General features: G+C 41.2%; 1 protein-coding gene across 2 annotated transcripts in view; it reads right to left on the bottom strand.

The window, feature by feature from the left end:
- Positions 1 to 23,385, bottom strand: part of CDKL5 (cyclin dependent kinase like 5) — a 1,270,306-nt gene that overhangs the window by 697,611 nt on the left and 549,310 nt on the right. For both annotated transcript variants that reach the window (XM_086934269.1, XM_086934270.1), the window contains exon 4: positions 14,579 to 14,613. In XM_086934269.1, the coding sequence (XP_086790395.1) occupies positions 14,579 to 14,613 (35 nt within the window). The remainder of the gene's footprint in view (positions 1 to 14,578; positions 14,614 to 23,385) is intronic.

Raw genomic sequence — 23,385 nt, 5'->3', positions numbered from 1 at the left:
GCTGCCGGTCAACCGCCTGCATTTAATGGCACTACTATCCAAAAAAAATCGGCTCTCTGCAAGATGACTATAGCTGTAGATATGCCAGTTGATGCAATGGGATAATTTAACGTGGGTCAGGAAGTCTCTTTGTTTCAAGTCACGGGGCATGTTGCTGGGCCTGGTTTTCTACGCTTGTTGACAGAATGGGCACCCGAGAACTGGACTGTTCACATTCTTATTCTGGAGGCGGGCTGCAACATTAGTGAACATCTCATTAAAATCACAGAGTTTGATGGTTCCAGTGTCAGTATCCTAATTAGTCTCATACTAATCCGCGTTAATTAACTGTCCCGGTTTTAATTTCATTTGTCTCTTCTACCAGAAGCAGTACCTGACATCCACACATGCTAAGGGTGTGCCTTGGGTATTTAAGTAGAGGAAACAACATAAGTGCGTGCCAGCTCGTGGCCCTGGCACTCTGCTGCACCTACACGCTTGCTCACACTCTAATGGCAACATCGGACGGCTCCACCAGTAGCAGCTTGAAATAGTGCGATGCACAAGTGTGGGGTGAAATAGTGCGATGCACAAGTGTGGAGGGGGGGTGGGGGGGAGGGGTGTTGAAGTTCTGCTTAGTCGGGCATTGCATGTGCTTCAGTAATAATAACGCGCGATGATGTTAGAGGCCCTGGGGGCAGCAATTACTATTAAGAGAATTAAAACTAGACTGCAAAAGGTTAAAAGAGGGTGTAAGAGTTAAAAGCACTCCATTGTGTGGTTTTCTTGTTGCAGCATGCTGTGAACAGGCCCTTTCTCCTGACATCAGAAATTGTCTCTCTGTTTCTAGGTAACTGGCTCTCCGCAAGAAAGGCACTCTTTCCTTGAAAAGCTTCCAATTTACTGCGTGTTCATGGCTATATTCTCTGCTGTGGAACGTGCTTACAGAAGTAATGTGGTTACTGTGGCATACACTTCATTACGTTGTGGCAGTACATGCGCGCATTAAAAGAAATTAGAAAAAAATTGTAAATCACATTTCTCAGGGAACGGATGCAGATGAAGCATAAGGTCACAAAGGGGGGATCAGCTCCAGCTTCCGGCGATTAATGGAGCAATGAGGCAATAATTGAAGAAACTTGAAAAAAATGAAAGCGAAAGTGTGTCATTTGCCCAGGATCTTTAAGGTGGATGGCAACAGATCTTCTTATAACAGGCTGATACATCAAGTGGTGCAAGTGTTGAATTAAAATGTGAATCTGAGCTCTCTACGGCTGCACGGCAAAAGCACACCAATCGATTCCCGAAATACTTTTCAAAAACACGTTTGCGAGATATATTAACAGCGCTTGGAAACCAAGCCTACACAGAAGCGATATCGAGCACAAACAAGTCCACTGCAAACAGAACACCAAGTTACATGGATTCAAGCTCACACACATCTGTAACATGTTTTGTGGAGCTCTTGTACTTCTGGGCTGGAGGTATTAGCACGCCCACACTGTGATGCTTGTAAACAACCGGGATTGGCTCAGGGTCACTTGCAGACCCTGAGCCAATAGGTCCACAGTACGTCACTGCAAGGAATCCACGTCACTGGAAGGAATCCCCAGAATCAAAGCAGGGCACGGCAACTCTGAACAAAGGCAGCAGCGCGGGAAAATGTACTCGTTTACTCGTATTTTTCCGCTTTTACATATAAATACAGACAAAGGAAAATAACTTTTCCGTCTGTATTTATATGTAAAAATCCGTAAATACGGAAAACCGGGAGCCCTAATTATATTTTACAACAGAACAGAACAAATCCTGAATGGAAAAATGGTTAATCTAGCCCACAGACACGAATAACTGTCAAGATAGATTCCTGAACAAGACACAAGGGTTTATAGTAACTTGGCCAGATCCCAGATATATCCAAAGACAACATCCATGGATAATAACAACTTAAAGTGTAGGAAAACTCTGCCTTGAATGGCTACAAAAATCCACACTTCCAGAAATCAAACAACACTTATCTTTGCTTAAAGATGGTGTTGATTTACGAGAATTCTTAATAGGGCCTCGCAATCCAGTTCATAAACGTTTCATATTCGCCGGTATATACGCTGCTTATAATGAAGCTTGGAAAGTTCTGCAAATGGAAACAGCTGAAAGAATACTAGAAATTGATTGTATTCATTTAGAGAAATCATTCTCTGTAGTTGACAATGGGTTAACAACTCTGTCATCCAGAATTTATTCTTTGGACAGCATTGTATCATCTGCCGTAGACATAATGGAACAGGACTTGCTAATGCTACAACACGGCCAGTCTCAATTACGTTCTATAATGCTATTAGGCTGGACATTGCAAAACCTTTGTTCTGGCTATGTGCCTTGGCGTTTAATCAACACTACGTCACTGATTACTGTATTTAACCTTACAGATAAACAAATCTTGTTGACACAAAGGGGAGCAGACTATACAGTGCTGAGCATTGAAAAACTGGAGAGATTACCATTGACCGTTTCTGAGAAACCATCAGTTGAATGGATAATACATGGCACCATCACGATACCAGTGACGATTTTCCAGTTTCAGTATTGCTTAAAACACATACCAGCAGGCCTGTATGAAAGGTTGGGTAAAGAATACATTAAGTCGACCTGGGATTTACCATACACACACAAATGTTGGAGTGGGGGAAAGGAAGTATTTCTTAGTGGTAAAAATTGTGAAAACTCACTAAGCGGTACACTATTGTGTCAAGGTATTAATTTACACGGAGCCTGCGAAGGTTCTTCCAATAACCTTTCTTGCCACCTGCAGGGTTCGCCCACAGCGGTGATAGATCCAACTTTCAGGCAGCTTTCCAATGGTAGCTAAATTATGTTAAATGATCACAGCTGTTGTGGAATGATGCCAGGAAAGAGATATCTTGTTACTGTGTTAGCCAGGGTCACTTGCTGTATGCAAGTATTATTACCTAAAACCAAGACAGATGGGGAGTCGCCACTATGGCCTTCACTGAACATCTCTTCTATACAAATTGATACTTTAAGCAGAATTAATGCCATTCTTTTACAAAAAACTGTGCCAATGACCTCGTCCAGAGAGACGTATGATCTGCAAGTTGCAAGGACTTCTGCAGAGATACATGCATTATTATTGACAAACTGCCCAGTACATTTCGCAGAAATGTTAGGTCGTATCTTTAACATGTCTGATACCAAAGGTATTGCACATGTATTTAAGATGATTTTTTCAGGACTGTTAGCACTCTTTGAAGCAGTCCTGGGCATTTTTCCTAACTTCGTCCACTCTGTGTTCGGCGGCCTGCCTCTCATTTTGGGACTCGTAGCAGGGATCTTATTGTTATTCCTCCTGCTCCGTTATGGCAAATCCGGCTACCAGCGATACCCAAGCTAGCATGGAAAATGTGCTGCAGGCTATGAGGTACCGTGACAGAATAACATAGATCCTTGGCTTGGCTCGTTGAGAGAGACCTGAATACCATATGGTTCCTGTCATTCAGACCAATCTGGCAAGATTGCATCTTACCTGTTCTACGATGCCTGCTTGGTGGAAAGGAATACGTGTGAGATGTCTGTCTAACACTACAATTGGTTATGTCAATGGATGCTGATGCATTTCTGTGTCCGGTAACGGCTCAAGTGTTGTGTTGCCCCCAGCGGCTACCAATCCTGATGACAGCATTCATTGAGATCTCACCGGCAAATCCAACTGGAGGTGAGATACGCGGGTCAACAGGCACACAGGTTCCATCTGCTATGAACATTGCTAACGGGGCAACCGACGCTGACAGCGATGCTTCACGTATGTGCACAATTGAACTTCTTAATAAAGTAGTCTAACTTTCATCTACTGTGGTAGACAATTTCTTTGCCAGCCTTGATGACTTAATGTTTTCTCCTGACACTGAGAATAACTTTTGAAAATTAGCACACAGCGTCCTTTCGAACTCTGAAATTTGACCTTCACTTTTTTCAAAAACAAAAGCTTCTAACTTGGGAACTGTATTTTTTCTACGATTTGATTTGACTCTTTTCCAAACTTTGAACTCTGGCACAAAAGTAATCTGCTAAAGTAGAACTATTTTTAGAGAACAAGAATTCTTCGAACACTTCCTAGAAACAATATTAGCCTAAACCACAAACCAAAACAGTTTGTATATTGTGCTATGAGATGGTCTTGACTTTTTTTTTCTGTAACTAAGAGCCATTTCATAAATGCAATTTTCGTGATTCATTCAGTTAGCATTTTTAATATCATATAATATGCTCACAATTAAGTCATTTCCTTTGAATGTTTACTGTACAAAAATGCTAATTTTTTTCGTGTGCAACCATTTCAAAATGTATTTTATATGATTTTTTGGGGGGTTGTAAACACATGCTCTAGATTATATGTTTTAGTATTTACTCTTAGATGAACGTAATAGCGAGGAGTGGGTGTTTTGTATTATTTTAGGACTCTATTGTCAGTTTCCTGATTCATGCCCTTATATAGGTATAAATCACTATATCCTTATATAGGCATAGAAATCATAACCATATTTAGGCATAGCTCATGGAGTCCAAATACGGCAGGGCTACTTCCACTAGTTCTGAAAATCCACAACGAGTTCTTGGAAAACTCAGCTTCAGCAGCAGGGGACTTCCCCTTGCTTGACTATTGATTTGTTCAAGAACTCATGGAGTTTTCAAAGAACTGAGACTCTTTGATGACGTTATTATGTCCAACTGTACGTCACAATCGGCACCTTCAAGGTATAAATATGCCCACACTCGCTCAAGCAAACACACAGTGGTTTGGAGCAGTTCGACTATCTACTTGCCCGACGCGCCCTGCTACAGCAAGTGCCGAAGTAAGCCGACCCTCCAGCAGACGCACTGAGAGAGACGCTGTCTTTTCTTCTGCCGAGAAATCCAGCTCCAGTGTTTCCAAGCTCACCTTGCGGGTTGTTGGGAAAACGAGTCCGGAGACCAGCCTTCTCCATTCTAAACTAAGGTACGGAGCTGATTAGACCCTTAGAGAAATCTTGTGCAGATTCTTGGCAAAAGAATACTACATTTATGCTACACCTCACTTACTTCCTCCCTTGTACTAAGCTTAGGTTAGGTACACCGGGTAGGCGTATTTTAGAAGCACCAGTTGAGTACTTTTAGCCTCTGTTATTTATGTATGTATTTCTATATGGTTTAGGAACCATACAATACTCTTACAGTATTATTTTATTTTACTATTTATACTGTACGCATTATATTTTACAAACTGTGTTACGATTGTAGCAGTTCATTTCTTATGCTTGAGAAAGAAGATTGTTCAATAAAACCTTTTATTGAAAGCGCCCGTCTTTCTACTTTCTCTGCAACTCTAGTGAAACGAAGCATGCACGATTGACTGAGTGAAATATCTATCTATTGTTTCCAAGACTCTGAATATACGTTTTATCTTGGGCAAACAAAGTTGTCATGTTTAGGCGGTTGTCAGAGACTAATCTCTTCTTGTGAATTCGAGAACGTTTCTAGTGACCTCTGAGCTAGCTGGCACACACAATTAAGTCTAGTATATTCGATAGAGACCTAGTCGACCTCAGTCCTACGTCTAATCTATAGGATATATTATTCCAATTCGCAGAGTATATTGGGAATATAGGAACTACACTACAGTTGGTAGCTCAATATAATTTGGAAACCGTTTCTAAATTTATTTTTCATAGGTGTAGCAGATGTCCCCTCCCACCATCTCATACTTCTTCCTTCCTAGTATGTTTTCCTCTTTCTCTCTTCCCATCTTTCACTTCTTTCCCCTTGCTGATATATCCTATTTACCAAGCAATACAAACTCACACATGACTTTGCAGGGATATATGTAGATGTTCCATCTGTCCCATCTTCCTGGGATTTATACTTCAAATTAGATGAATTTGTAATACCTGTTATCTGTCATGACATTTATCTGATCATTTTTATATGATAACTTTGATATCTTTTTTATCCTAGTCCAGATGCTCTTTGTTATTTAGTCCCTTTTAATTCTTCATTATTATATATTTGCTTCTGATTTTTATGTATTGCTACTGTATTGCAAATGTATTTCTTGTTAACTAAAGTAATAAAAATATTTGAACTAAAAAAAGGTCTCCAGGCAGAGAACTTTACAAACTTTTACACAGTAAGGTTTTAAGTCACATTTTCCATGTATAAAGAGGAGGAATATCTTGCTTCAAACTTGTGCATGAAAATGAAAGTACTTCTTTTTTAATAACAAATTTTATTGGCATTTTGATATAGCAATTATAGAACAAATATTATGTATAAAGGCCCTAATTCTTGATGGGCATACTGTTAATAATGTCTAATCACTTATCTCTAGTCAGTCATAACTCATATGTGCACCATCTCAGGGATGATCTCTGACCGCCATATGGAAACAGTAACAATAAAAGACTTAAGTTCAAACTTGATCTACATTGCCATGTTCGGCAAGTGCAGGTGTACTGTTGTCCGATATCTGAGTGGGTCTACCTAGAGATGTCTCATTCTCTTATGTCCGGAGTACAGCTTTGTTGCAATGATATGGAAACTACTGTACTTATTCGCAAAGCAAATAAACCACTAGCGGAATGTGACTCATATATACTTATTTCCTTACTTAATTAAAAAACAAACCCACTTGCAAAAGCCCTTGCCCATTTGTTCTTACACAATTATGAACTCCATGAAACATATTGATTAGAGCAACCAGGCATAATCTGTGATGCCTCTCTGGCTACCCTGAGTATGATAATACTGACATAACACTCCCCAGAATGTTTGTCGTTTAAACATATATTTATTGGGCACAGAATGTACCACTCCTTTCAAAAGAAAAAGATGCTAGTGCCCTCATCCTATATTTAAATGTTATCCCATAATCCATCTGTATATGCTCTGTCGGCGGGTTGGCAACCTAAAAAATGGTGCGTGAGGATTCTATCCAAACGTATCACTTCGTCAGAAATTTTATTGGAACCCTGGAAGACATTTATCTGCTACAAACTAGCAATAATAGCACCAAATCCTTCTCAGGGCTTCAGAAGATTGCAGTACACTCAGAGAGAAAGCCAAAAGAAGATGGGATGCACCAAAACATTGTCAACATCTTTAAAAAATTCCAAATATTCTTCTCCATTCTACAGACTTTAACTTATGGAAACTAAAGACTTTCCCACCATGAAACCCTCCGATTGTCGGAATTCAGAATAACTTGCTGTAGTGTGCAGTTTTTGAGACTGTAAAAGGAGGACAATGTATTTCAGGTAAGGTTCACAGCAAGTGTGCATCCCTGGAGTCTTCCTGGTGCTTGATTCCTCTAGTAAAAGTTCAGTATGAATACAAGCTACTTGGTAGAGGTAGCTCAAGAGCAGGTCTACATTGGGAGTTCTTACTGCATTCCACAAACCAAGTGACTCAGGAGCAAGTTCAGTATGCTTGCCTTCCAACATAAAAAATATGTAGCCCCGGTACACCGAGTATAGCTCTCCACAAAGTTCTTCCCATCTACCTGTTTCCCAAATCATGACAACTATGTTTCTCAGAACAGGCTTTGTGATCAATCCAAGTGAACCTGGGCCCCTGTGACTGTCACTGTCTAACTGCCTCTCCTAAACATCTTGTCCTTGAAAAGTGAAAATAATTAATCACACATTGGCCCTCAACATGAGAGGCCTGTAAACATCAAATGTTTAATTTTCACGGAGTAACCAAAGAACTCGCTTGTTTCCCCTTGAGATTTTGGCTGCCGAAAGCAGTTGAATTGTCATGCACAAATTCTGTGGGAATATGATATATTACAGGGAAGAGGGCCTGGAATTACAGATTCTTCTAGTAACTACTCAGAAATTCTCAGGGTTCAAACCAGAATCCCCGTTAATTCTGTTTCCCCTCGGTATTGACAGGACCACAGGTACTGTTAACTCTAGGATATGGAATTAACACCCTACTTCTGCTGGAGATCTCATAGCAAGGTCCAATGTATTTTAAACTTGTTTGAAGTGCAAAAAAAGAATTTGGTAAGAACTGCAACTTTCCAAACTCCAAATAGCAAAAATGTTAAACTGCGGCCAATTTAACAAGAGTGTAATGAGATTATGAGTCACAGAAGAGATAGCAAGGAATGCCTCTATCGGGTAGCTGCAGCTTTAGGCTATCAATATTTTAACATGTACAGATGTCGCAGGATCAGAGGGTAAATGGAGCCAGCAGTTTTAGGCAAAACAACCCTCTGCCATCGCTGTCAAAAGAAATATCAGAAGGCAATGTCAAGATAGTTCTATCCTGTTCTCAAAATGGATTATTGGCTAGCAAAAGGTAAACTGGACAGTTAATTACAGACACACATTTGCAGCTAAAGGTCTTCTGCTTTACAGCTCATTGACAGCCCAGTTGAACTTGCTTGCACCCAAGAACAGTCCTATGCCATTAAAAACTACTAAAAGGTCCGCTAATCCCACACAGCTGGGAGGCAAAGCATGGTCTATGTCATCTTTACAGTTTTCAGTAATTTCCTTAACTGCAAATTAATGCTACATAGTCTAAATGAATGCTGTCCTTCGTTTAGGAAGCCAATGTTAACTCTATGAAGTACTTGTAGGTGATGTTAATGAGCTGTTTGCTTTTGTAGGTATATAATGTACCAACCTATTTCTCATAATCTAAACTGGTTGAGTCATGCAGGCTTGCTCAAAATATGCCAACATCTGGGAATGTGAAGGCTGTTACAAAACCTTTGTCTAATTGGTTCCCTGACATGAACCAAGATGACAGCCCCTAGAATGCACTTGGTTGTAAAAGGAAAGTCCTGGGATTGACTAAGGCAGTGATACTTAAACCCCTGTGGATCTGCAGCACCTACTCATAGGGTCCTTGACTGGCTAGACAATTAAGTAGTATTAGTAGATTAATACATTACATATACATACAAACAAAATAGAAAGCAGAAAGTTTTAAAATGCTCTGTAACTGTGAAGGAATTTGAATTTGGAAGGTTAAAATTAAGTTAATTTCCTTGTCTTGATTCATGGGAACAGTACTAAAAGTGAACTTTAGTAGGAATAATCGGAGGCCTCAATTGAAGTAGTTGCATTCGTGAACAAAGAGAGAGTGAGCATGGACTAGGAGCAAAAAGACAAAGTAATGCGCTAGAATCTAGACCATTGCTTCTTCTTTTAGGAATAAAAACTCAATTTTGAATGTCCCCATTAAAATTTCGATTTTTGCATATTTGTTTGTGAATTAAAAAATATATTTCATAATTTGTGTATTTGTTTGATGCATACTGGTTTCTATATTTTGGTTCATTGGTTTGGGTTCAAATCGTAGGACTTGCTTAGGTGGGGCTCCTAGGCTTACAGTAGAGATTTACTGGGGGCCCCACTTACGTCAAAAGATTAAGAACCACTGGATTAAGGTGTCCCTGATGATATGGAGCTTAACTGACAGCCTTATATCGTGGTCTGTGAGCATTCATCCTCCAATCTTTATGCAAATTCGGAAAGGAATCTATGTGTTTAGCTTATGATCAGTAAGCTGTGTCCTTTCTAAAGTAGCGACAGCGTACCCTGACCTCAACTGAGCCACAGACTGCGAAGACGGATATATATTATGGTTATCTTAAAGAAAAAAGCATTGGTCACTGTTGCAAATTAAATTGAATTCTTCAGAGCCACAAAAATAATCGCAATTGAGCATCAGCAAATTCACTTTTCAAAGCATCTGAGATAGGAGTGTTAGATAGCAAATCTGAAATGAGATAGCAATGAATGTCTTATAATGACATTAAATGAGCAGGAACTATGTACTGCCATTAGCATTTCACCAGCTTTTATTGGTTACTGCACAGAACTAATTCTAGGCTTGGAGAGAAGTTCACGTTCAGTTGACATACGTAATCAAGTGCATTCTTCAGACTGTAAATCTGCAATTATCCAACCATTGCAAGCAATCTCTTTGAGGTGGGTTATACGGCTGGCCAAGACGTGGCAGTGAGGACTGAAAATATTATGGTATACAATCTCAAGCTGCGTCACAGGGATGGATGCACGTGAGCTAAAAAGTACATCCATTTGATACTATAGGTTGGAGACAAAATACTTAACAAAGTAACGCGTTTTCTGATGTTGATTGTTTTGTAACAGTGGTAGTAGTTGCACAATGATAAGTAAAAATGTTTAAAAAAGTTAGAGACAAAATATTTCACGCCCAATTCACAGCACATTCAGGTTCCCACGAATTAACCCCTTGGATGCTAATGATAAGGGTAACTCGTCATGCACTTACCATTCATTTCAATGGAAATTAGAGGAGTAAAATATTATTGCCTTAGCACTAAAGAGGTTAATAAAGTAAATATGTTTAAATATTGGAAGGAATTGCCTCTCTTCATGCTACATCACCCAAAGTGATGTTAAAGTGCAACACTATACTGCACCCACACCAGAAGACGAAGCAGATCCTAATTGACCTCTGACAGCGAGAGAATCGTGTTAAATGTGTTCGACCTATATCACAGATGTCAAAATAAGCATGAGTGCAACGTTTTTTCCACCTGTATTTCTTGCTCAAATGCCAAGCGTGGTGATTAAAGTGGCTGTCTGTGGTTTAGATGAACAGCAAACACGAAGGAAATGGTTCTGACCAATTAGTAGTAGACGTAATCATTGTATTCGGTTACATAGATATAACCATAAAAGTGCATTTACAAATACAGTAAAACAGTCACACTAGATCACAATAAAAATACAACACCATACAAATTATTGTATGCAAAACATACAGCTTTCTTTGGAAGTTGAGTACACTGGCTTGGCCTGATTTATACAACATAAGATTTCCATGAATACGTTAAGCATTTGGGAGTACACATGCCACAGTAATAACCCAATGTTACAGAATAATGCACACTGAATCATATTAAAGTGATCCAAGCTTTAAACTGGAATGGGAGATAGTACCAAACATATTGGTAGAAAGCCCTCTTGTTTGTGAACTTACTTTGGTGGAAAGCTCAAACAATTTTCGTAAACAGTAAACGTTTTTGTATACAGTATATACAGTTTTCATGAGAAATAAGAACCCTAGGTACAGCCTAATTTAAACAACAAGAGATTACCTTGGATAAATAAAGCATTTAAAAGAGCGTGTGTCAACGTTACATAACAATGGACGAGGAATCCTATTAAAGTGACTTGTGCTTTAACCTGAAAAACGTTCATCCGTCCATAAGTCTATAGGGCTCTCTTGTTTTGGGAACTAATTTTAATATAGGCTCAAGGGATTTCCATACCAGATGAGCATTTGGAAGTTCAAATCCCAAAGTGTAGCTAATAATAAGGAACGGTAGCACATTCATAAAAATAGACGTATAATAAAATGACACGTCCTTTGTACTAGAAGGCGCAGTTCACCAATGGACAAACATAAGAAACCATCTTGGTTACAACAGCCAATAAGAAATAACGAGTGACGGCCTATGGATACCTGAAGATATCAATTGCGCCTAAAGCTATAGATTCAGAATAGTATCTCCGCGAACCACAGGGGTGAATCTGAGGAGACACCGGACAAATTCGTTAAGACTTCTAGCCCTGATCAATTATATTGTTGAAACATTGTTAATTTTTTTTCCCACAATCTTCTTCATCAGATTGACAAAAAAAATTCTTAAAGAAACTTTCTTTTCTTCATGTTTAATTTTCGTTTTATGGTTATATGGATGGGGGTCTCCAACATTAATTCCCCATTCTTTTCTGCCTCCACGCCACTTGTGATCCTCTCTCTCGCACTTTACTCCAGTACTTTATCTGCCCCATATTCCACTTCCATTTTACTCGTGATGCTTTACAAACTCTTTACTCCCACTCAAGCTTTACTTACTTTTTTTCAAACGCCTCACCGTATCTTGATTTACTCCCATTTTTTCTATAGATCACTTACTCCCAGTTTATTTCTTTTTCAAATCCCTTATTCCTGCCCCAACTTTAGTCCTCTTTTTCAAACCCCCTTGCTCCCATTGCCACTTTGTTCCCTTGTTCCCTGTATCTGCAGTTCGGTTATCCTAACTGTTTTGCTTCCTTGTAAAGTGCACAGCTCGCATCCTGTCTAGCTTTGGTCCCTTAATTCTGCTCTTCTCCAGATGCTGCTTCTTTAAGCTTGCACAGCTGCTCTCTCCGCACAGAGAAAAAACGGAACTAATTAGAACCACCAGCCCCTCCTTCCCCTCCCTCCTCCGCCAGATATTTGCATTATATTTAACACAGTATTTATGTACATACCGTCTTGCAGCACGTTGCTACAACTCACATCTGCAAATTACTCATCTATGTATTTCAAAATGCACGTGGACACATAACCCGGTGCTCTGTGCAAGAAAAAGATGTTGTTGTTTTTCTTTACTGGCACTTGCCAGTGTTCGACTGCCAAACAGGTGTTTCCCATTCCTCTTTGATGCTGCTTCGATATTTTGGCCAGGGAAAGCCCACTGTGGTTAGCAAATCACCCAGGAAACGTGCACGCTTTAGGTACAAACCTGCTGTGAAATCCCACTGCCGTGCTAGCTACATGCAAGCAGATGTCACATTAACATTAAAAAAAGACAAACAGAAAGCTTTTTTGAGGAGCTTTCTTTCATCTATCATCTGCCACAGGATGCCAATAGATCCCGTTTCCTTTCAAACTTCGAATCGCCTGGATGCTTTGCTTCACATCTCCAGCCTGGCCATCAGTAACAACATGTATTCTCCTTATTATTTCTACTAAAGAATGGAACCAGTGGGCATCAAACATACTCTGTATGCTGTCTGACTGCTCACATTAGGACTGACCGTTTTGCCAGTTCCTCGTATAATTCCTCCCTCTCTTGTACACAGTGCACTCTGTTCAGGCAAACAATGGCTCAACCGCTCTTTGTGCAAACACAGCTTTTCACTCTAGTAAAAGAGGGCCAGAAATGTATAGAAACTTATAACAGGGTACATGATTGTGAACTTGAAGCATGTCTACTACCAGGCCAGAGGTCATAAAGTTAGCTTTAGCCTAGTCCTGTTTTTCAGCCTAAAGCAGTAAGCTAGTAGACGCGTATGTAAGTTGGTAATGTTAATATTAATAATCTCTTATTGAGCTCATTATACCCTGATGTTTCATAGTGGAAAGGTTATTTAAGGGCGCAATTAGAACGAGCCAGAGTAAACTGTAAATATCTGTGAATAAATGTGTTTTGAGATGTTGAGGGAGGACCAGAAGGGAAAGTATAACTGCGTGGTTGTGGTGGCGGGACGGGAGGTTGTGGTTGGACGTTCCACGGCTTAGAGCAAGGCTGGAAAAACTGCAACCACCATTAAAATTCTTATACAAAGAGGGAAAACGCAGTAAATTAGCCGTCGAGGATATCAAGACCTGATGGGGACCATAAGGCCAAAGACGACATTTTGGGGGGAAAAATTGATCATGCAGAGCCCACTGAACAACGCAGAGGTCTGGCAAGGTTAAATATAGGTGAATTTCTCTCCATGGGGAGCAGCTTGATTTTGGGCCACCTGATGGTTTTTTAATTTGTAGTTGGGTTGGGTAAGCAAAGTTACCTAGTCAATCAGTGAACCAAGTGGGATGAATGAGATCTACTGGACAAACCGTCATATTTAACCCCCAAACCTGCGACAGTCTTAACTGACTGGTGGGGGGATGATGGGGATATGGCACATTCCACTGTGGTAAAACTTGTCAATCTGGGGGCAGGGAAGGATCCTGCAGTTATAATCTCTGTTTTGCTATCTAAATCAGTTGCTGATCATCTATGCATGACCTGCGCAGCCTGAAAATCATATCCAATTACACAGTCACTTTCAGGCAGATCGTCAATAATGTGTCATCCGCATACATGAAACACATACAAATGTAAGAGTGGATGAGACCGGAATGAACAGGGTGACAGGGCTGAGGCTTGGAGACAGCACGTTTCAGTGGAGAAGAATAAGAAACAAAGAAGGAAAGAAACAGATAAGCCAAAGGCTCCAAGAGAATAGAACGGATCCCTTCCCAAGCCGAGGCGCTTATCACTCTAATCGATAGCTGCTGAAGGAGATGGCGATGACAAACTCGGTTATCCGGTCAAGCAACATCAGTGTGAAAACACAGCCGAAAGATGAAAAAGTAAAGCTACAAGCCCCATCATGCTTTGTGATTTTCGATGAGAAAGTATCGGATCGAATGTCTGCCAAGGGACTAGTTGATAACTACCATGGAGGAGAGACCAAAAACTGAATGCAATTAAGCCCCATTGCCATAAAACAACTGTGTACATATCAAAACTGCATTCGATGGCAGCAACTATACCAAATCTCTTGGAAATGGATACCAACATAGCGAACATGAAAATAATATTGGGATTAATAATTTATGTTAAAAAAACTGGCAATTTTCCTCTACAAAGAATTCACAGAAGACAGTTTTCAAATTTGTGAAAATGACATTTTCAACAACAGTCAGTGGAGTACGGATTCTATGCCCAGGCAAATAACAGAGCATATCAATGAAAAAAAAATTAAATGGGTTTTACCTTGTGTCTGCATTTAAGTACCACTCCATAGGCTCCTAAAACAAAACCAAGATGAAAACGGACATGAGTTGCATGCCTCTTCATGAATACGTTTACCAAATCATTTTAAAAGCAGAAAATGCTACAACACGCTGTTATTGTCGGCTATTTACTTATTTATTTATTTTACAACAAAGACCTACAGTATTCACACAAGGTCAGGTATCTGAGTACTATTAAATAAGCACAAATGCAAATTGACTAGGTATAGAGTGATGTAACACCATTATGAAATCCTATTTGGACACAGTTAGCTGAGATTGTGGCAGGGTTACAAGGCACTGAGTAGTCAAGGAACACAGTGGACATAGTTGTTGTCATTCTGGCAGTTCACTAAAACATGCAGTAGAAAGCCATGGAAGACATAAACTTTGCCTAACCAGGGTACAGGATGTGAACCAACGTGCAGACCCCAAAGAATTTTATGGCCAGGTCAAGTGTCACTAACCTAAATAAATCAACAAAGAGAAATGGCCCTTAAAGAATAAATTACAACTCAAATGCTAGTTTTTAAGTCGAGCCTAGACAGCACTTTTGCTGTCTGGAAGATCTGTTGTATGTACTTTGTAGGCTCTGGAGATCAGCCCTAGGACTTGTCTTCTTCTGCTTAGGGACTTTTTTTCTGTTCAACTGCCTCTATTTAACTGTCTTGGTAAAAAACGACCAGTAGAGGTCAGTAAAATACCAGAATTGCTTTCTGCTTAGGGACTTTACTCTTTTTATTTTTCTGGCAACTGCCTCTATTTAACTTTCTTGATAGAAAATGACAAGCAGAGGTCAGTAAAATACCAGAATTACTTTAGCATTCCCTGGATTCCAGTCCATAGAAACTTATCTTCCACGAGCACCTGCAGGCAATAATATTTTTTTTAATCTTGTATTTTCAGTGATATGACCACAGAAGGCACTGATTTTATATTAAAACAGAGCTTTGGACTATACCATTTCCCAGTGATTTGCAATATTTTTCTCCATGTGTTCCCATACCTGGCGGGTTCCACAGTTTGGAGCCTTCTTCACCTCCATGTTAAAGAACAGTAGTTGTTTCAGCACCCAGGCCAATGTGCTGCACAGCTAAATACATATAAGGTCCCAAAGGCAAGACTGATTGCCAATGCAAACGCTTGTTTAATTTTACATCAAAACAGAAGCTAGTGACTAAATCATGCTGCCTATATATTGAGAAAAGTCAGAAAATGGGGGAAACAGTGTTGGGTTATCACTATTTATTATAGAAAGAACATTGAAAAATATCATAGGTAGCAAAACACAAGCCCCACCAACATATACCATATATTGGTCACATGGATAATAATGGCGTAAAGTAAAAAGACGAGATAAAACAGGAAGAAGGGAGACAAACATCAAGCGGCTCTAAGACTGTTTCTCAAAGTCCTTTCAGATGAGAAACACCAAACGATATTTCTAATAAACCCAGCATCTTCGATGATCAGATTGATGTTTCCGTCATGTTTAACCTCTCACCAAGACCATCATCAGGATCAAGGTGTCGGTCCTAAAAAAGTTCTTTGAATTTTGCTGCTGGGGAAAAATCAATCACAACAATCAAGCATACACACTTATAACCTGGAATCAGTTAAGTCAAATGACAAAGACAAATAAGGGGAGGACCATCATTCTAGGTGCAAAGCAATTCAAAGAGTGCACTGATTATTTGGCATCTAGTCTAAATGGAATGCAAAAACCGGGCTACAAACAACTCACATCCGATTTAAGAGTTACTTTACAGCAGGAGCCACAATACATTAACCGAAGCTCACTCTCAGGGCAACATACACTTGAGTCGAAAGTCAGTATCCAAAATACTAACATAAATCATTGTCACCACATTACAATAATGATACATTCTGGCACCGAGAATTAGGAGAAGAGAGAGCAAGAAGCCACGAGGAGATAATGTTTGCATAAGTGGTATGATGAGGCATCCAAAAAGAAGCAGACTTATTTTTAAACGTTGATTTAAAAGTTTGAAGAGAGTAACCATTCTTGATAAGGCGGCACATTCCAGATTTTGTAGGCATTGTCAGTGAAGGACTCACAAATGATGCCCTTTTTCCTCAAAATGGAAGTGGAGAAATATCTGCTTTTGTAACTTATGGGGTGAGAGGCTCCAGATGGATAATTTCTAGGAGAGATCTTTATACATTTCGCACGTCAGATTGATACATGAGAATTGCCCTCAGGGGCTTTGTGAACCCCCTGCTTTAGCAGCTGCAGCGGGGTGGGTTTGGGAAGGGTGAGAGGTGAGTGAGTGAAAAGATGGATAGATGAATGGATAGGTGTGTGAGTGAGTGAGTGAAATGATGAATGGGTGTGTGAGTGAAGGAATGGATGGATAAATACATGGATGAATGATTGAAAGAATAGATGAATGAGTGAAAGGGACGATAGATGAATGGCAGAATAAAAGGATGGATGAGTGAAAGCGTGGATGGATGAGTGAGTGAAAGGATGGATGGATGAGTGAAAGGATGGATGGATGGACAGGTGAATGAAAAGCTGAATGGATAGAAGCATGGGTGAATTAATTAAATAAGGGATGTAGAATGGATGAGTGAACGAAAGGGAGGAAGGATCGAAGGGTGAAAGGATGTATGGATGATGAGAGAAAGGACGGAAGGATGAGTGAGTGAAAGAATAAATGGATGGATCTATGAGTGGATGAATGGGTGGAATGAGAGAAACGATTGACAGCTAAGTGGATGTTTAGATGAGTGGAAGAATGGATTGATGAGTGAAAGGGACAGTAGATGAATGGCTGGGTGAAAGGGTGAACAGATGGATGAGTGAAAGGGTGAATGGATGGACGAAGAACTGAAAGGGAGGATGACCGATGAGTGAGTGAAAGGATGGATGGGCAGAAGGGTAAATGAATGGATAGATGAGTAGATGGATGGGTCGAGGGGGGATGGATGAGTGAAAGGATGGATGGCTAGCTGAGTGAAAATATGGATGGATGGATGAGTGAAAGGGAGGATGTATGGCGTGAAAGGATGGATGGATGAGTGAAAAGGTAGATGACGGATGGATGACTTATTGGATGGATGGATGAATGAATGGATGAAAGGGGGTGACTGAGTGAAAGGATGGATGACTTAGTGAAAGGATGGTAATGTTTGATGAGTAGGTTTGAAGATGATTGGAAAGGTTTGGATATGGATGGGTGGACAGATGGACAAAATGGTGACCAACTGAGTGTTAAATAAAAGACTGAATGGATGACAGAAAGTAAAGGTGAAAAGGCAGGGGCGTCATCAACTCCCTGCTTTAGCAGACACAGCAGGGGTGAGGTTTTTGATGGGCCTCTTCTGCCTGAAACTCGGCAGACAAAGGCTTATGAAAAAAGGTGGCACAGTGAGCGAATGAAAGGCTGGATGTGTGAGTGAGTGAAATGGTGAATGGGTGGGTGAGTGAAGGGGTGGATGGATAGATGCATGGATGTATGCGTGTAAGGATGGATGAGTGAAATGGGGAAGGGTGGATGAGTGGATTGGCGGATGTGTCAAAGGGTGGAGGGATGGATGATAAGAGAGGGATGGATTGATGATGAGAGAAAGGATGGATGGGTGAGTGAGTGAAAGGATAATAATGAGTGAAAGGGTGGATGGATGGGTTGAAAGGGTGGATAGATGGATGGATGAAAGGGTGGATGTAAGGACAGATGAATTAAAGAACTGATGAATGAATGAAAGGGAGGATAGATGTTTGGGTGAAAGGGTGGATGGATGAGTGAAAGGATGGATGGATGTGTCAATGAAAAGGTGGATGGATAGATGCATGGATGAATGAGTGAAAAGATGGATGTAAGGAAGGATGAGAGCAAGGAGGGATCGATAGATGAGTGAAAGGGTGAATGGATGAGTGAAGGGTGGATGGCTGGATGGATGATAAGAAAGGATAGATAGATGAGTGAGTCAAAGGATAGATGGATGGATGAGTGGATGAATGGGTCAAAGGGTGGATGGATGAGTGATAGGATGGACGGCTGAGTGAAAGGGTGAATGAATGGATGAGTGAAAGAGAGGATGTATGGATGTATGGAATGAAAGGATGGATTGTTGGATGAATGAAACAATGGATGGATGAATAGATGAAAGGAAATGAAATGAAATAGGGGTTTTATAAAGCGCATTACTACCCGGAGGCCTCGTAGCGCTAAGGACAGATGGGACACGATAACCACCAGCTGAGGATAAGCGGAAAAGAAGTGTTTTCAAATTCTTACGGAATTTTAGGATGTCAGGTTCACTGCGCAAAGTGATTGGCAAGGAGTTCCAGACAAGGGCCGCATTCCAAGAGAAGGAGCGGCCTCCCCATCTGGCACGTTTGATTTTGTTAGTAGAGGCCTGAAAGGTTGAGCCAGAGCGCAATGAACTCCGTGGGTGGTAGGGGATCACTAAGGAACAGATCATTGGGGGAGGTATTTTCCACATAGCTTTGTGCGTTATACACATCACCTTGAATTTTGCCCTGGCCTGAATGGGCAGCCAGTGTAGCTTCCTCAAGGCGGCAACGCCTGAGTGTCTTTGAGAAAGTCCAAGGAGAAGGCGTGCCGCCGCATTCTGGGTTACTTGAAGTTTTTTAATAGTACTGACTGGAGCGACCAAATACAGGGCATTCCCGTAGTCAAGGCGGGACAGGATGATGGCCTGGACCATTATCCTTCGAGCTTGAAAAGGGAGAAGAGGCAGGATTTTCCTCCGCATTCGCATCAGCCCAAAGCATGTAGCAGAGAGTTTGGTGGCTTGCTGATTGAAGCTGAAGGTGTCATCTAGCCAGATTCCCAGACTCTTGATCCGGTCCTTTGGTTCTGGTGGGGTACCCATGCAGGTCGGCCACTCAATGGTGGGTCTCGGGACAGCTGATTTGCCCAGGAACATCAGCTCCATTTTTTCCCCATTCAGTTTTAAATGGGATAGGGCCATCCATCTAGTTATTGCCACTAGGTAGTTGCCCAAATTATTGGGCGTGCCCCCTAGCTGATTAAGAGCCACCACTAATTGGGTGTCGTCTGCGTAGGTTATAATATCAAAGCCATAGGGACGAACAATCTCTGCTAAAGGTTCCATATATATATTAAAAAGCGTAGGCTCAAGGAGGAGCCCTGAGGCACACCCCGATTGAGGGGCCAGACTTTGGATTGAGTGGCACCTTCAGACACCTGAAACACCCGGTCCCTTAAGAAGGACTGTAACCAATCGATGGCCTGCCCCGCCACTCAGAGATGTTTCAGTCGAGAGATTAAGATGTTGTGGTTCACGGTGTCAAAGGGCGGCACTCAGGTCTAATAGCATAATTGCCGTGGTGCCGCCTTGATCCATGTGCTTCCGGGCTAGCTCTGTTACTGTCAGCAAAGCAGCCTCTGTCCCTAGTTTAGGACGGAAGCCTGCTTGAGAGTCGTGGAGTAGATGATTGGATTCCAAATAATCCACCAAGATGGAATTAATGTGTCTCTCAAGCAGCTTGCTTATCCAGGGGAGGAGGGAAATTGGGCGAAAGTTAGCCATGTTTGCTGGATCGAGGTTGGGTTTTTTCAGTAATGCCCTGACTTGAGCACATTTCCACACTTTTGGTACGGTTCCTGTAGTAATGGAAGCATTCAGAGAATTTAGGATAGTTGGCCTAATAATATCTGCAACCTTCAAGAGATGGCGCGGGGGAGCAGGATCGGTGGGAGACCCCGATGTCACTTTTAGCATCGAAGCATTCAAGGAGTCTTCATTAAGCAGTGGGAATTCCGCTAGCTGGCAGTTGGGTTTAGTAGGGATATTATCCGTGTCCCAGAAATTCTGTTCGTTGGGAGTGAAGGAAAGGGAGATGGATTGGATCTTTTGGAAGAAGTACTCTGCCTGCTTGTCGCAAAAAGGGAGTCGATAAGTAAAAGGATGGATGACTAAGTGAAAGAATGGATATGCATAATGGATAGATTTGAAGATAGATGAATAGGTTTGGATATGAATGGATGGAACGGTAACAGGCTGAATGTAAAGGTATAACAGTGATTATCAGCGGGTAGATGAAAGGATGAAACTATGAATGGATAGATGCTTGGATGGAAGAGACCAGCAACATTTTCTGGGGCGGGTCGCAATGACTTGCTACACTTGCTTGGTGTCATATGAGTTTTGGTTCAAAGTGTTTTTTTTTTTAATTGACTGGCTACTCCCTTGCTTGTGGTTGTTTTGGAGCAGCATTTCCGAATCGTAATTAATCTGAGTAAGGAAGGGCAGGAGTGACATGATCTTGCACTGTTGGTGAGAGACCTGACAGCAGCGTAAAGAACAGCTCTTAGCTTTGCAGAATATCTAGCTTTCAGAAAATGGACACTGCTTCAAAGGTCAAACATTTAATTGTCACTCAAATTGACTTGGGGCCTGATTCTGAGTCTACCAGTCTTGCGACCGCCAGGCATGCAGTGGCGCAGGAGTGCCTTTCCACTGCATTGCCAATTACGACTCACAAACTCTTATCGGTGGTGGACCGCCCGCTGCGTCAGGTAACAGTCGTTCCCTGGCAGTGAAGCAGAGCGCCACAATGCAATATGCTGAGCAGGGACTGACGCAGTCCCGTTCAGCATATTTTGAGTTCTTCCACCGCCAGCCTTGTTATGGCAGAGCCCCGCCATGAAAAAGCAGGCCGTGTAGAACAAAGGGGCCCTACAGGACCCATGCCATAGGAATACATTCATACATTCAGGGGGGCACATGTGCCCCCCTGAATGTATTCCCCCCAGTACCAACACGGCATGGACGTCACCGTCCATGAAGTGGCTGGAACTTTTTGGCCATTCCCATTGTGGTGTCTGTTTTCAAGGCAGCGCCATGGGAAAGGCCAAAGAACACCGACCGTATTACAAGTTGCACATTTGGAACGCGTAATACGGTTGACGGTGCTTGTGAGGATTTGTTGCAGGAGAGGTTGCATTGCGCCATCGCCGCTGCACCAAAGTCATAATCATGCCCTTGAACTCTTCTATAGACCCTACTATGTTGGTTTTTAACAAACAATACCTAAACATCTAAATATTCAGAAATTATACTTAGAAAAATGCAAGCTTTTCACACAAAAAATGTATAAAGGTTGCCATGAATAGCCAGGACATGTACACTTTCCGGCATGGAAATGCTTGAGATTTGCCAGACCTGAGTAAATCTTTTAACTGAAACATGGGACATCAGCCTAGAAACAGAATTTTGGATCTCTTATAGAAGCAAAAATCGGAAATCTAAACCCATTGGGAAAGGCAGTTAGACTGGCCATGGAGGCCAGTTAGACATTTCCACCATTTATGGTAAATGAGATCATTCAGTAATTAAGAACTCCAAAACCACATAAGGGCCTGCCTGACTCCCACTTTGCAGACCTGTATAAAGCAGTTGTTGCCCTGCAGCTAGCCTTCCTTGCTACCTTCTGTAATGCTTTGTTAGAATAAGGAATTAGCCCTGAATCCTAACATAATGCCTTTATTGTGCCCATCTCCTAGATGGGGGACATTCATGATCTGTTCCTGTATCACAAAACATGTCTTCTCAATGATAGTTCAAAGGTGGGGAAATGCTCCAGAATATCTAGCTGATGGGAAGAATATGTTCTCAAATCTGCAGGGAGTGTTCAACTCACGAATCAACATAGTTTACCAAGTCTTTAACCTAGTCATCTTAAGGACAAAGTAGATTCCAATAAATAAATCAAGACTGTGCTTTAATGGATATGCAGTTTGGCTCTATTGTCAGATTCAAATTCTCACTTACATTTATACATCATAATGTTGATAGCCAGAATGTATTTAAGGATAAGATCTAGCCCTAGCAGTTTAATTACAAATCCTTTAGAGGTCAATCAAAAGGTACGCAAAGGCTGTGCTCTGGTAACCCAACTTTTCAATGTGTAGCTCAGTAGTACTGAACAGGCATTATATAATTGTTAAAGTAAATGACTTCCCTTGGCAGACTGACTCCTCTTTTAATGTGGGCAGATGATTTATTTTTCTTAAAAACCAAATATAGTATTCATCTGCAGCGAAAACGTTTGTAGACGTCAGTGTGTCAAAAGATCTGTCCTTTAATATGCCTCAGTGAAAAATAATGATAGTGGGCTATCAGTAGCTTTTATCAGGAGGCCTTTCTACCAGTACCAAGAGAAACCTCATCATTACCTTGGAATTCTTATAATGTATTAGAGAGTTAGAAAAAAAGAGATTAATAAAAGTGCAATGTCTCTTTCTCATCTATGATCTAAATAGGAGCTCCCTGGTTTTATTGTGTTAAGCAAAGTAAACAATCATTATATAACATGATCGAGCTGTGTACTGAGACTGTCCTTGATCCCTGACAAAGACTTGGGGATTGTGTCTCAAAAGCTAGTTGGCAGGCTGCAGGAATTGACAAACAGCTCACAGAGTACTAACCTGTCCATAAAGTCCTAATTTGCTTAGACCTCTTTGGTAGTTTGCTAAACCGAAGGCTTGAGCACTCACTTTAAATAAAGCTATGCTTTTCTTTTAGTATGAGGGTTTTTGGGTGCTGCATGGGTTGACACACCGTGTAAGGCAGGAATTTTCTCGTTGGTAGATGTAATATTTAAAGTAGTAAGCATGGGGGGAGGAAAGTTGGTAGAGAGTGCGACCGATGGCTTGTTTCCGGTCTGGGAATCGATGCCTAACGTACCTTCCGCCCTGACCTGACTGGGCGACAATGATGAATCCTGGGGCTTTTCCACTGAGTCTGGCACGGTTAAGGGTGGGGATG

This window comes from Lissotriton vulgaris, chromosome 8 (genome assembly GCF_964263255.1).
Source record: "Lissotriton vulgaris chromosome 8, aLisVul1.2, whole genome shotgun sequence".
Taxonomy (NCBI): domain Eukaryota; kingdom Metazoa; phylum Chordata; class Amphibia; order Caudata; family Salamandridae; genus Lissotriton; species Lissotriton vulgaris.
The sequence above is the reverse complement of the archived record's forward strand: the minus strand, read 5'-3'. Positions and strand labels throughout refer to the sequence as shown.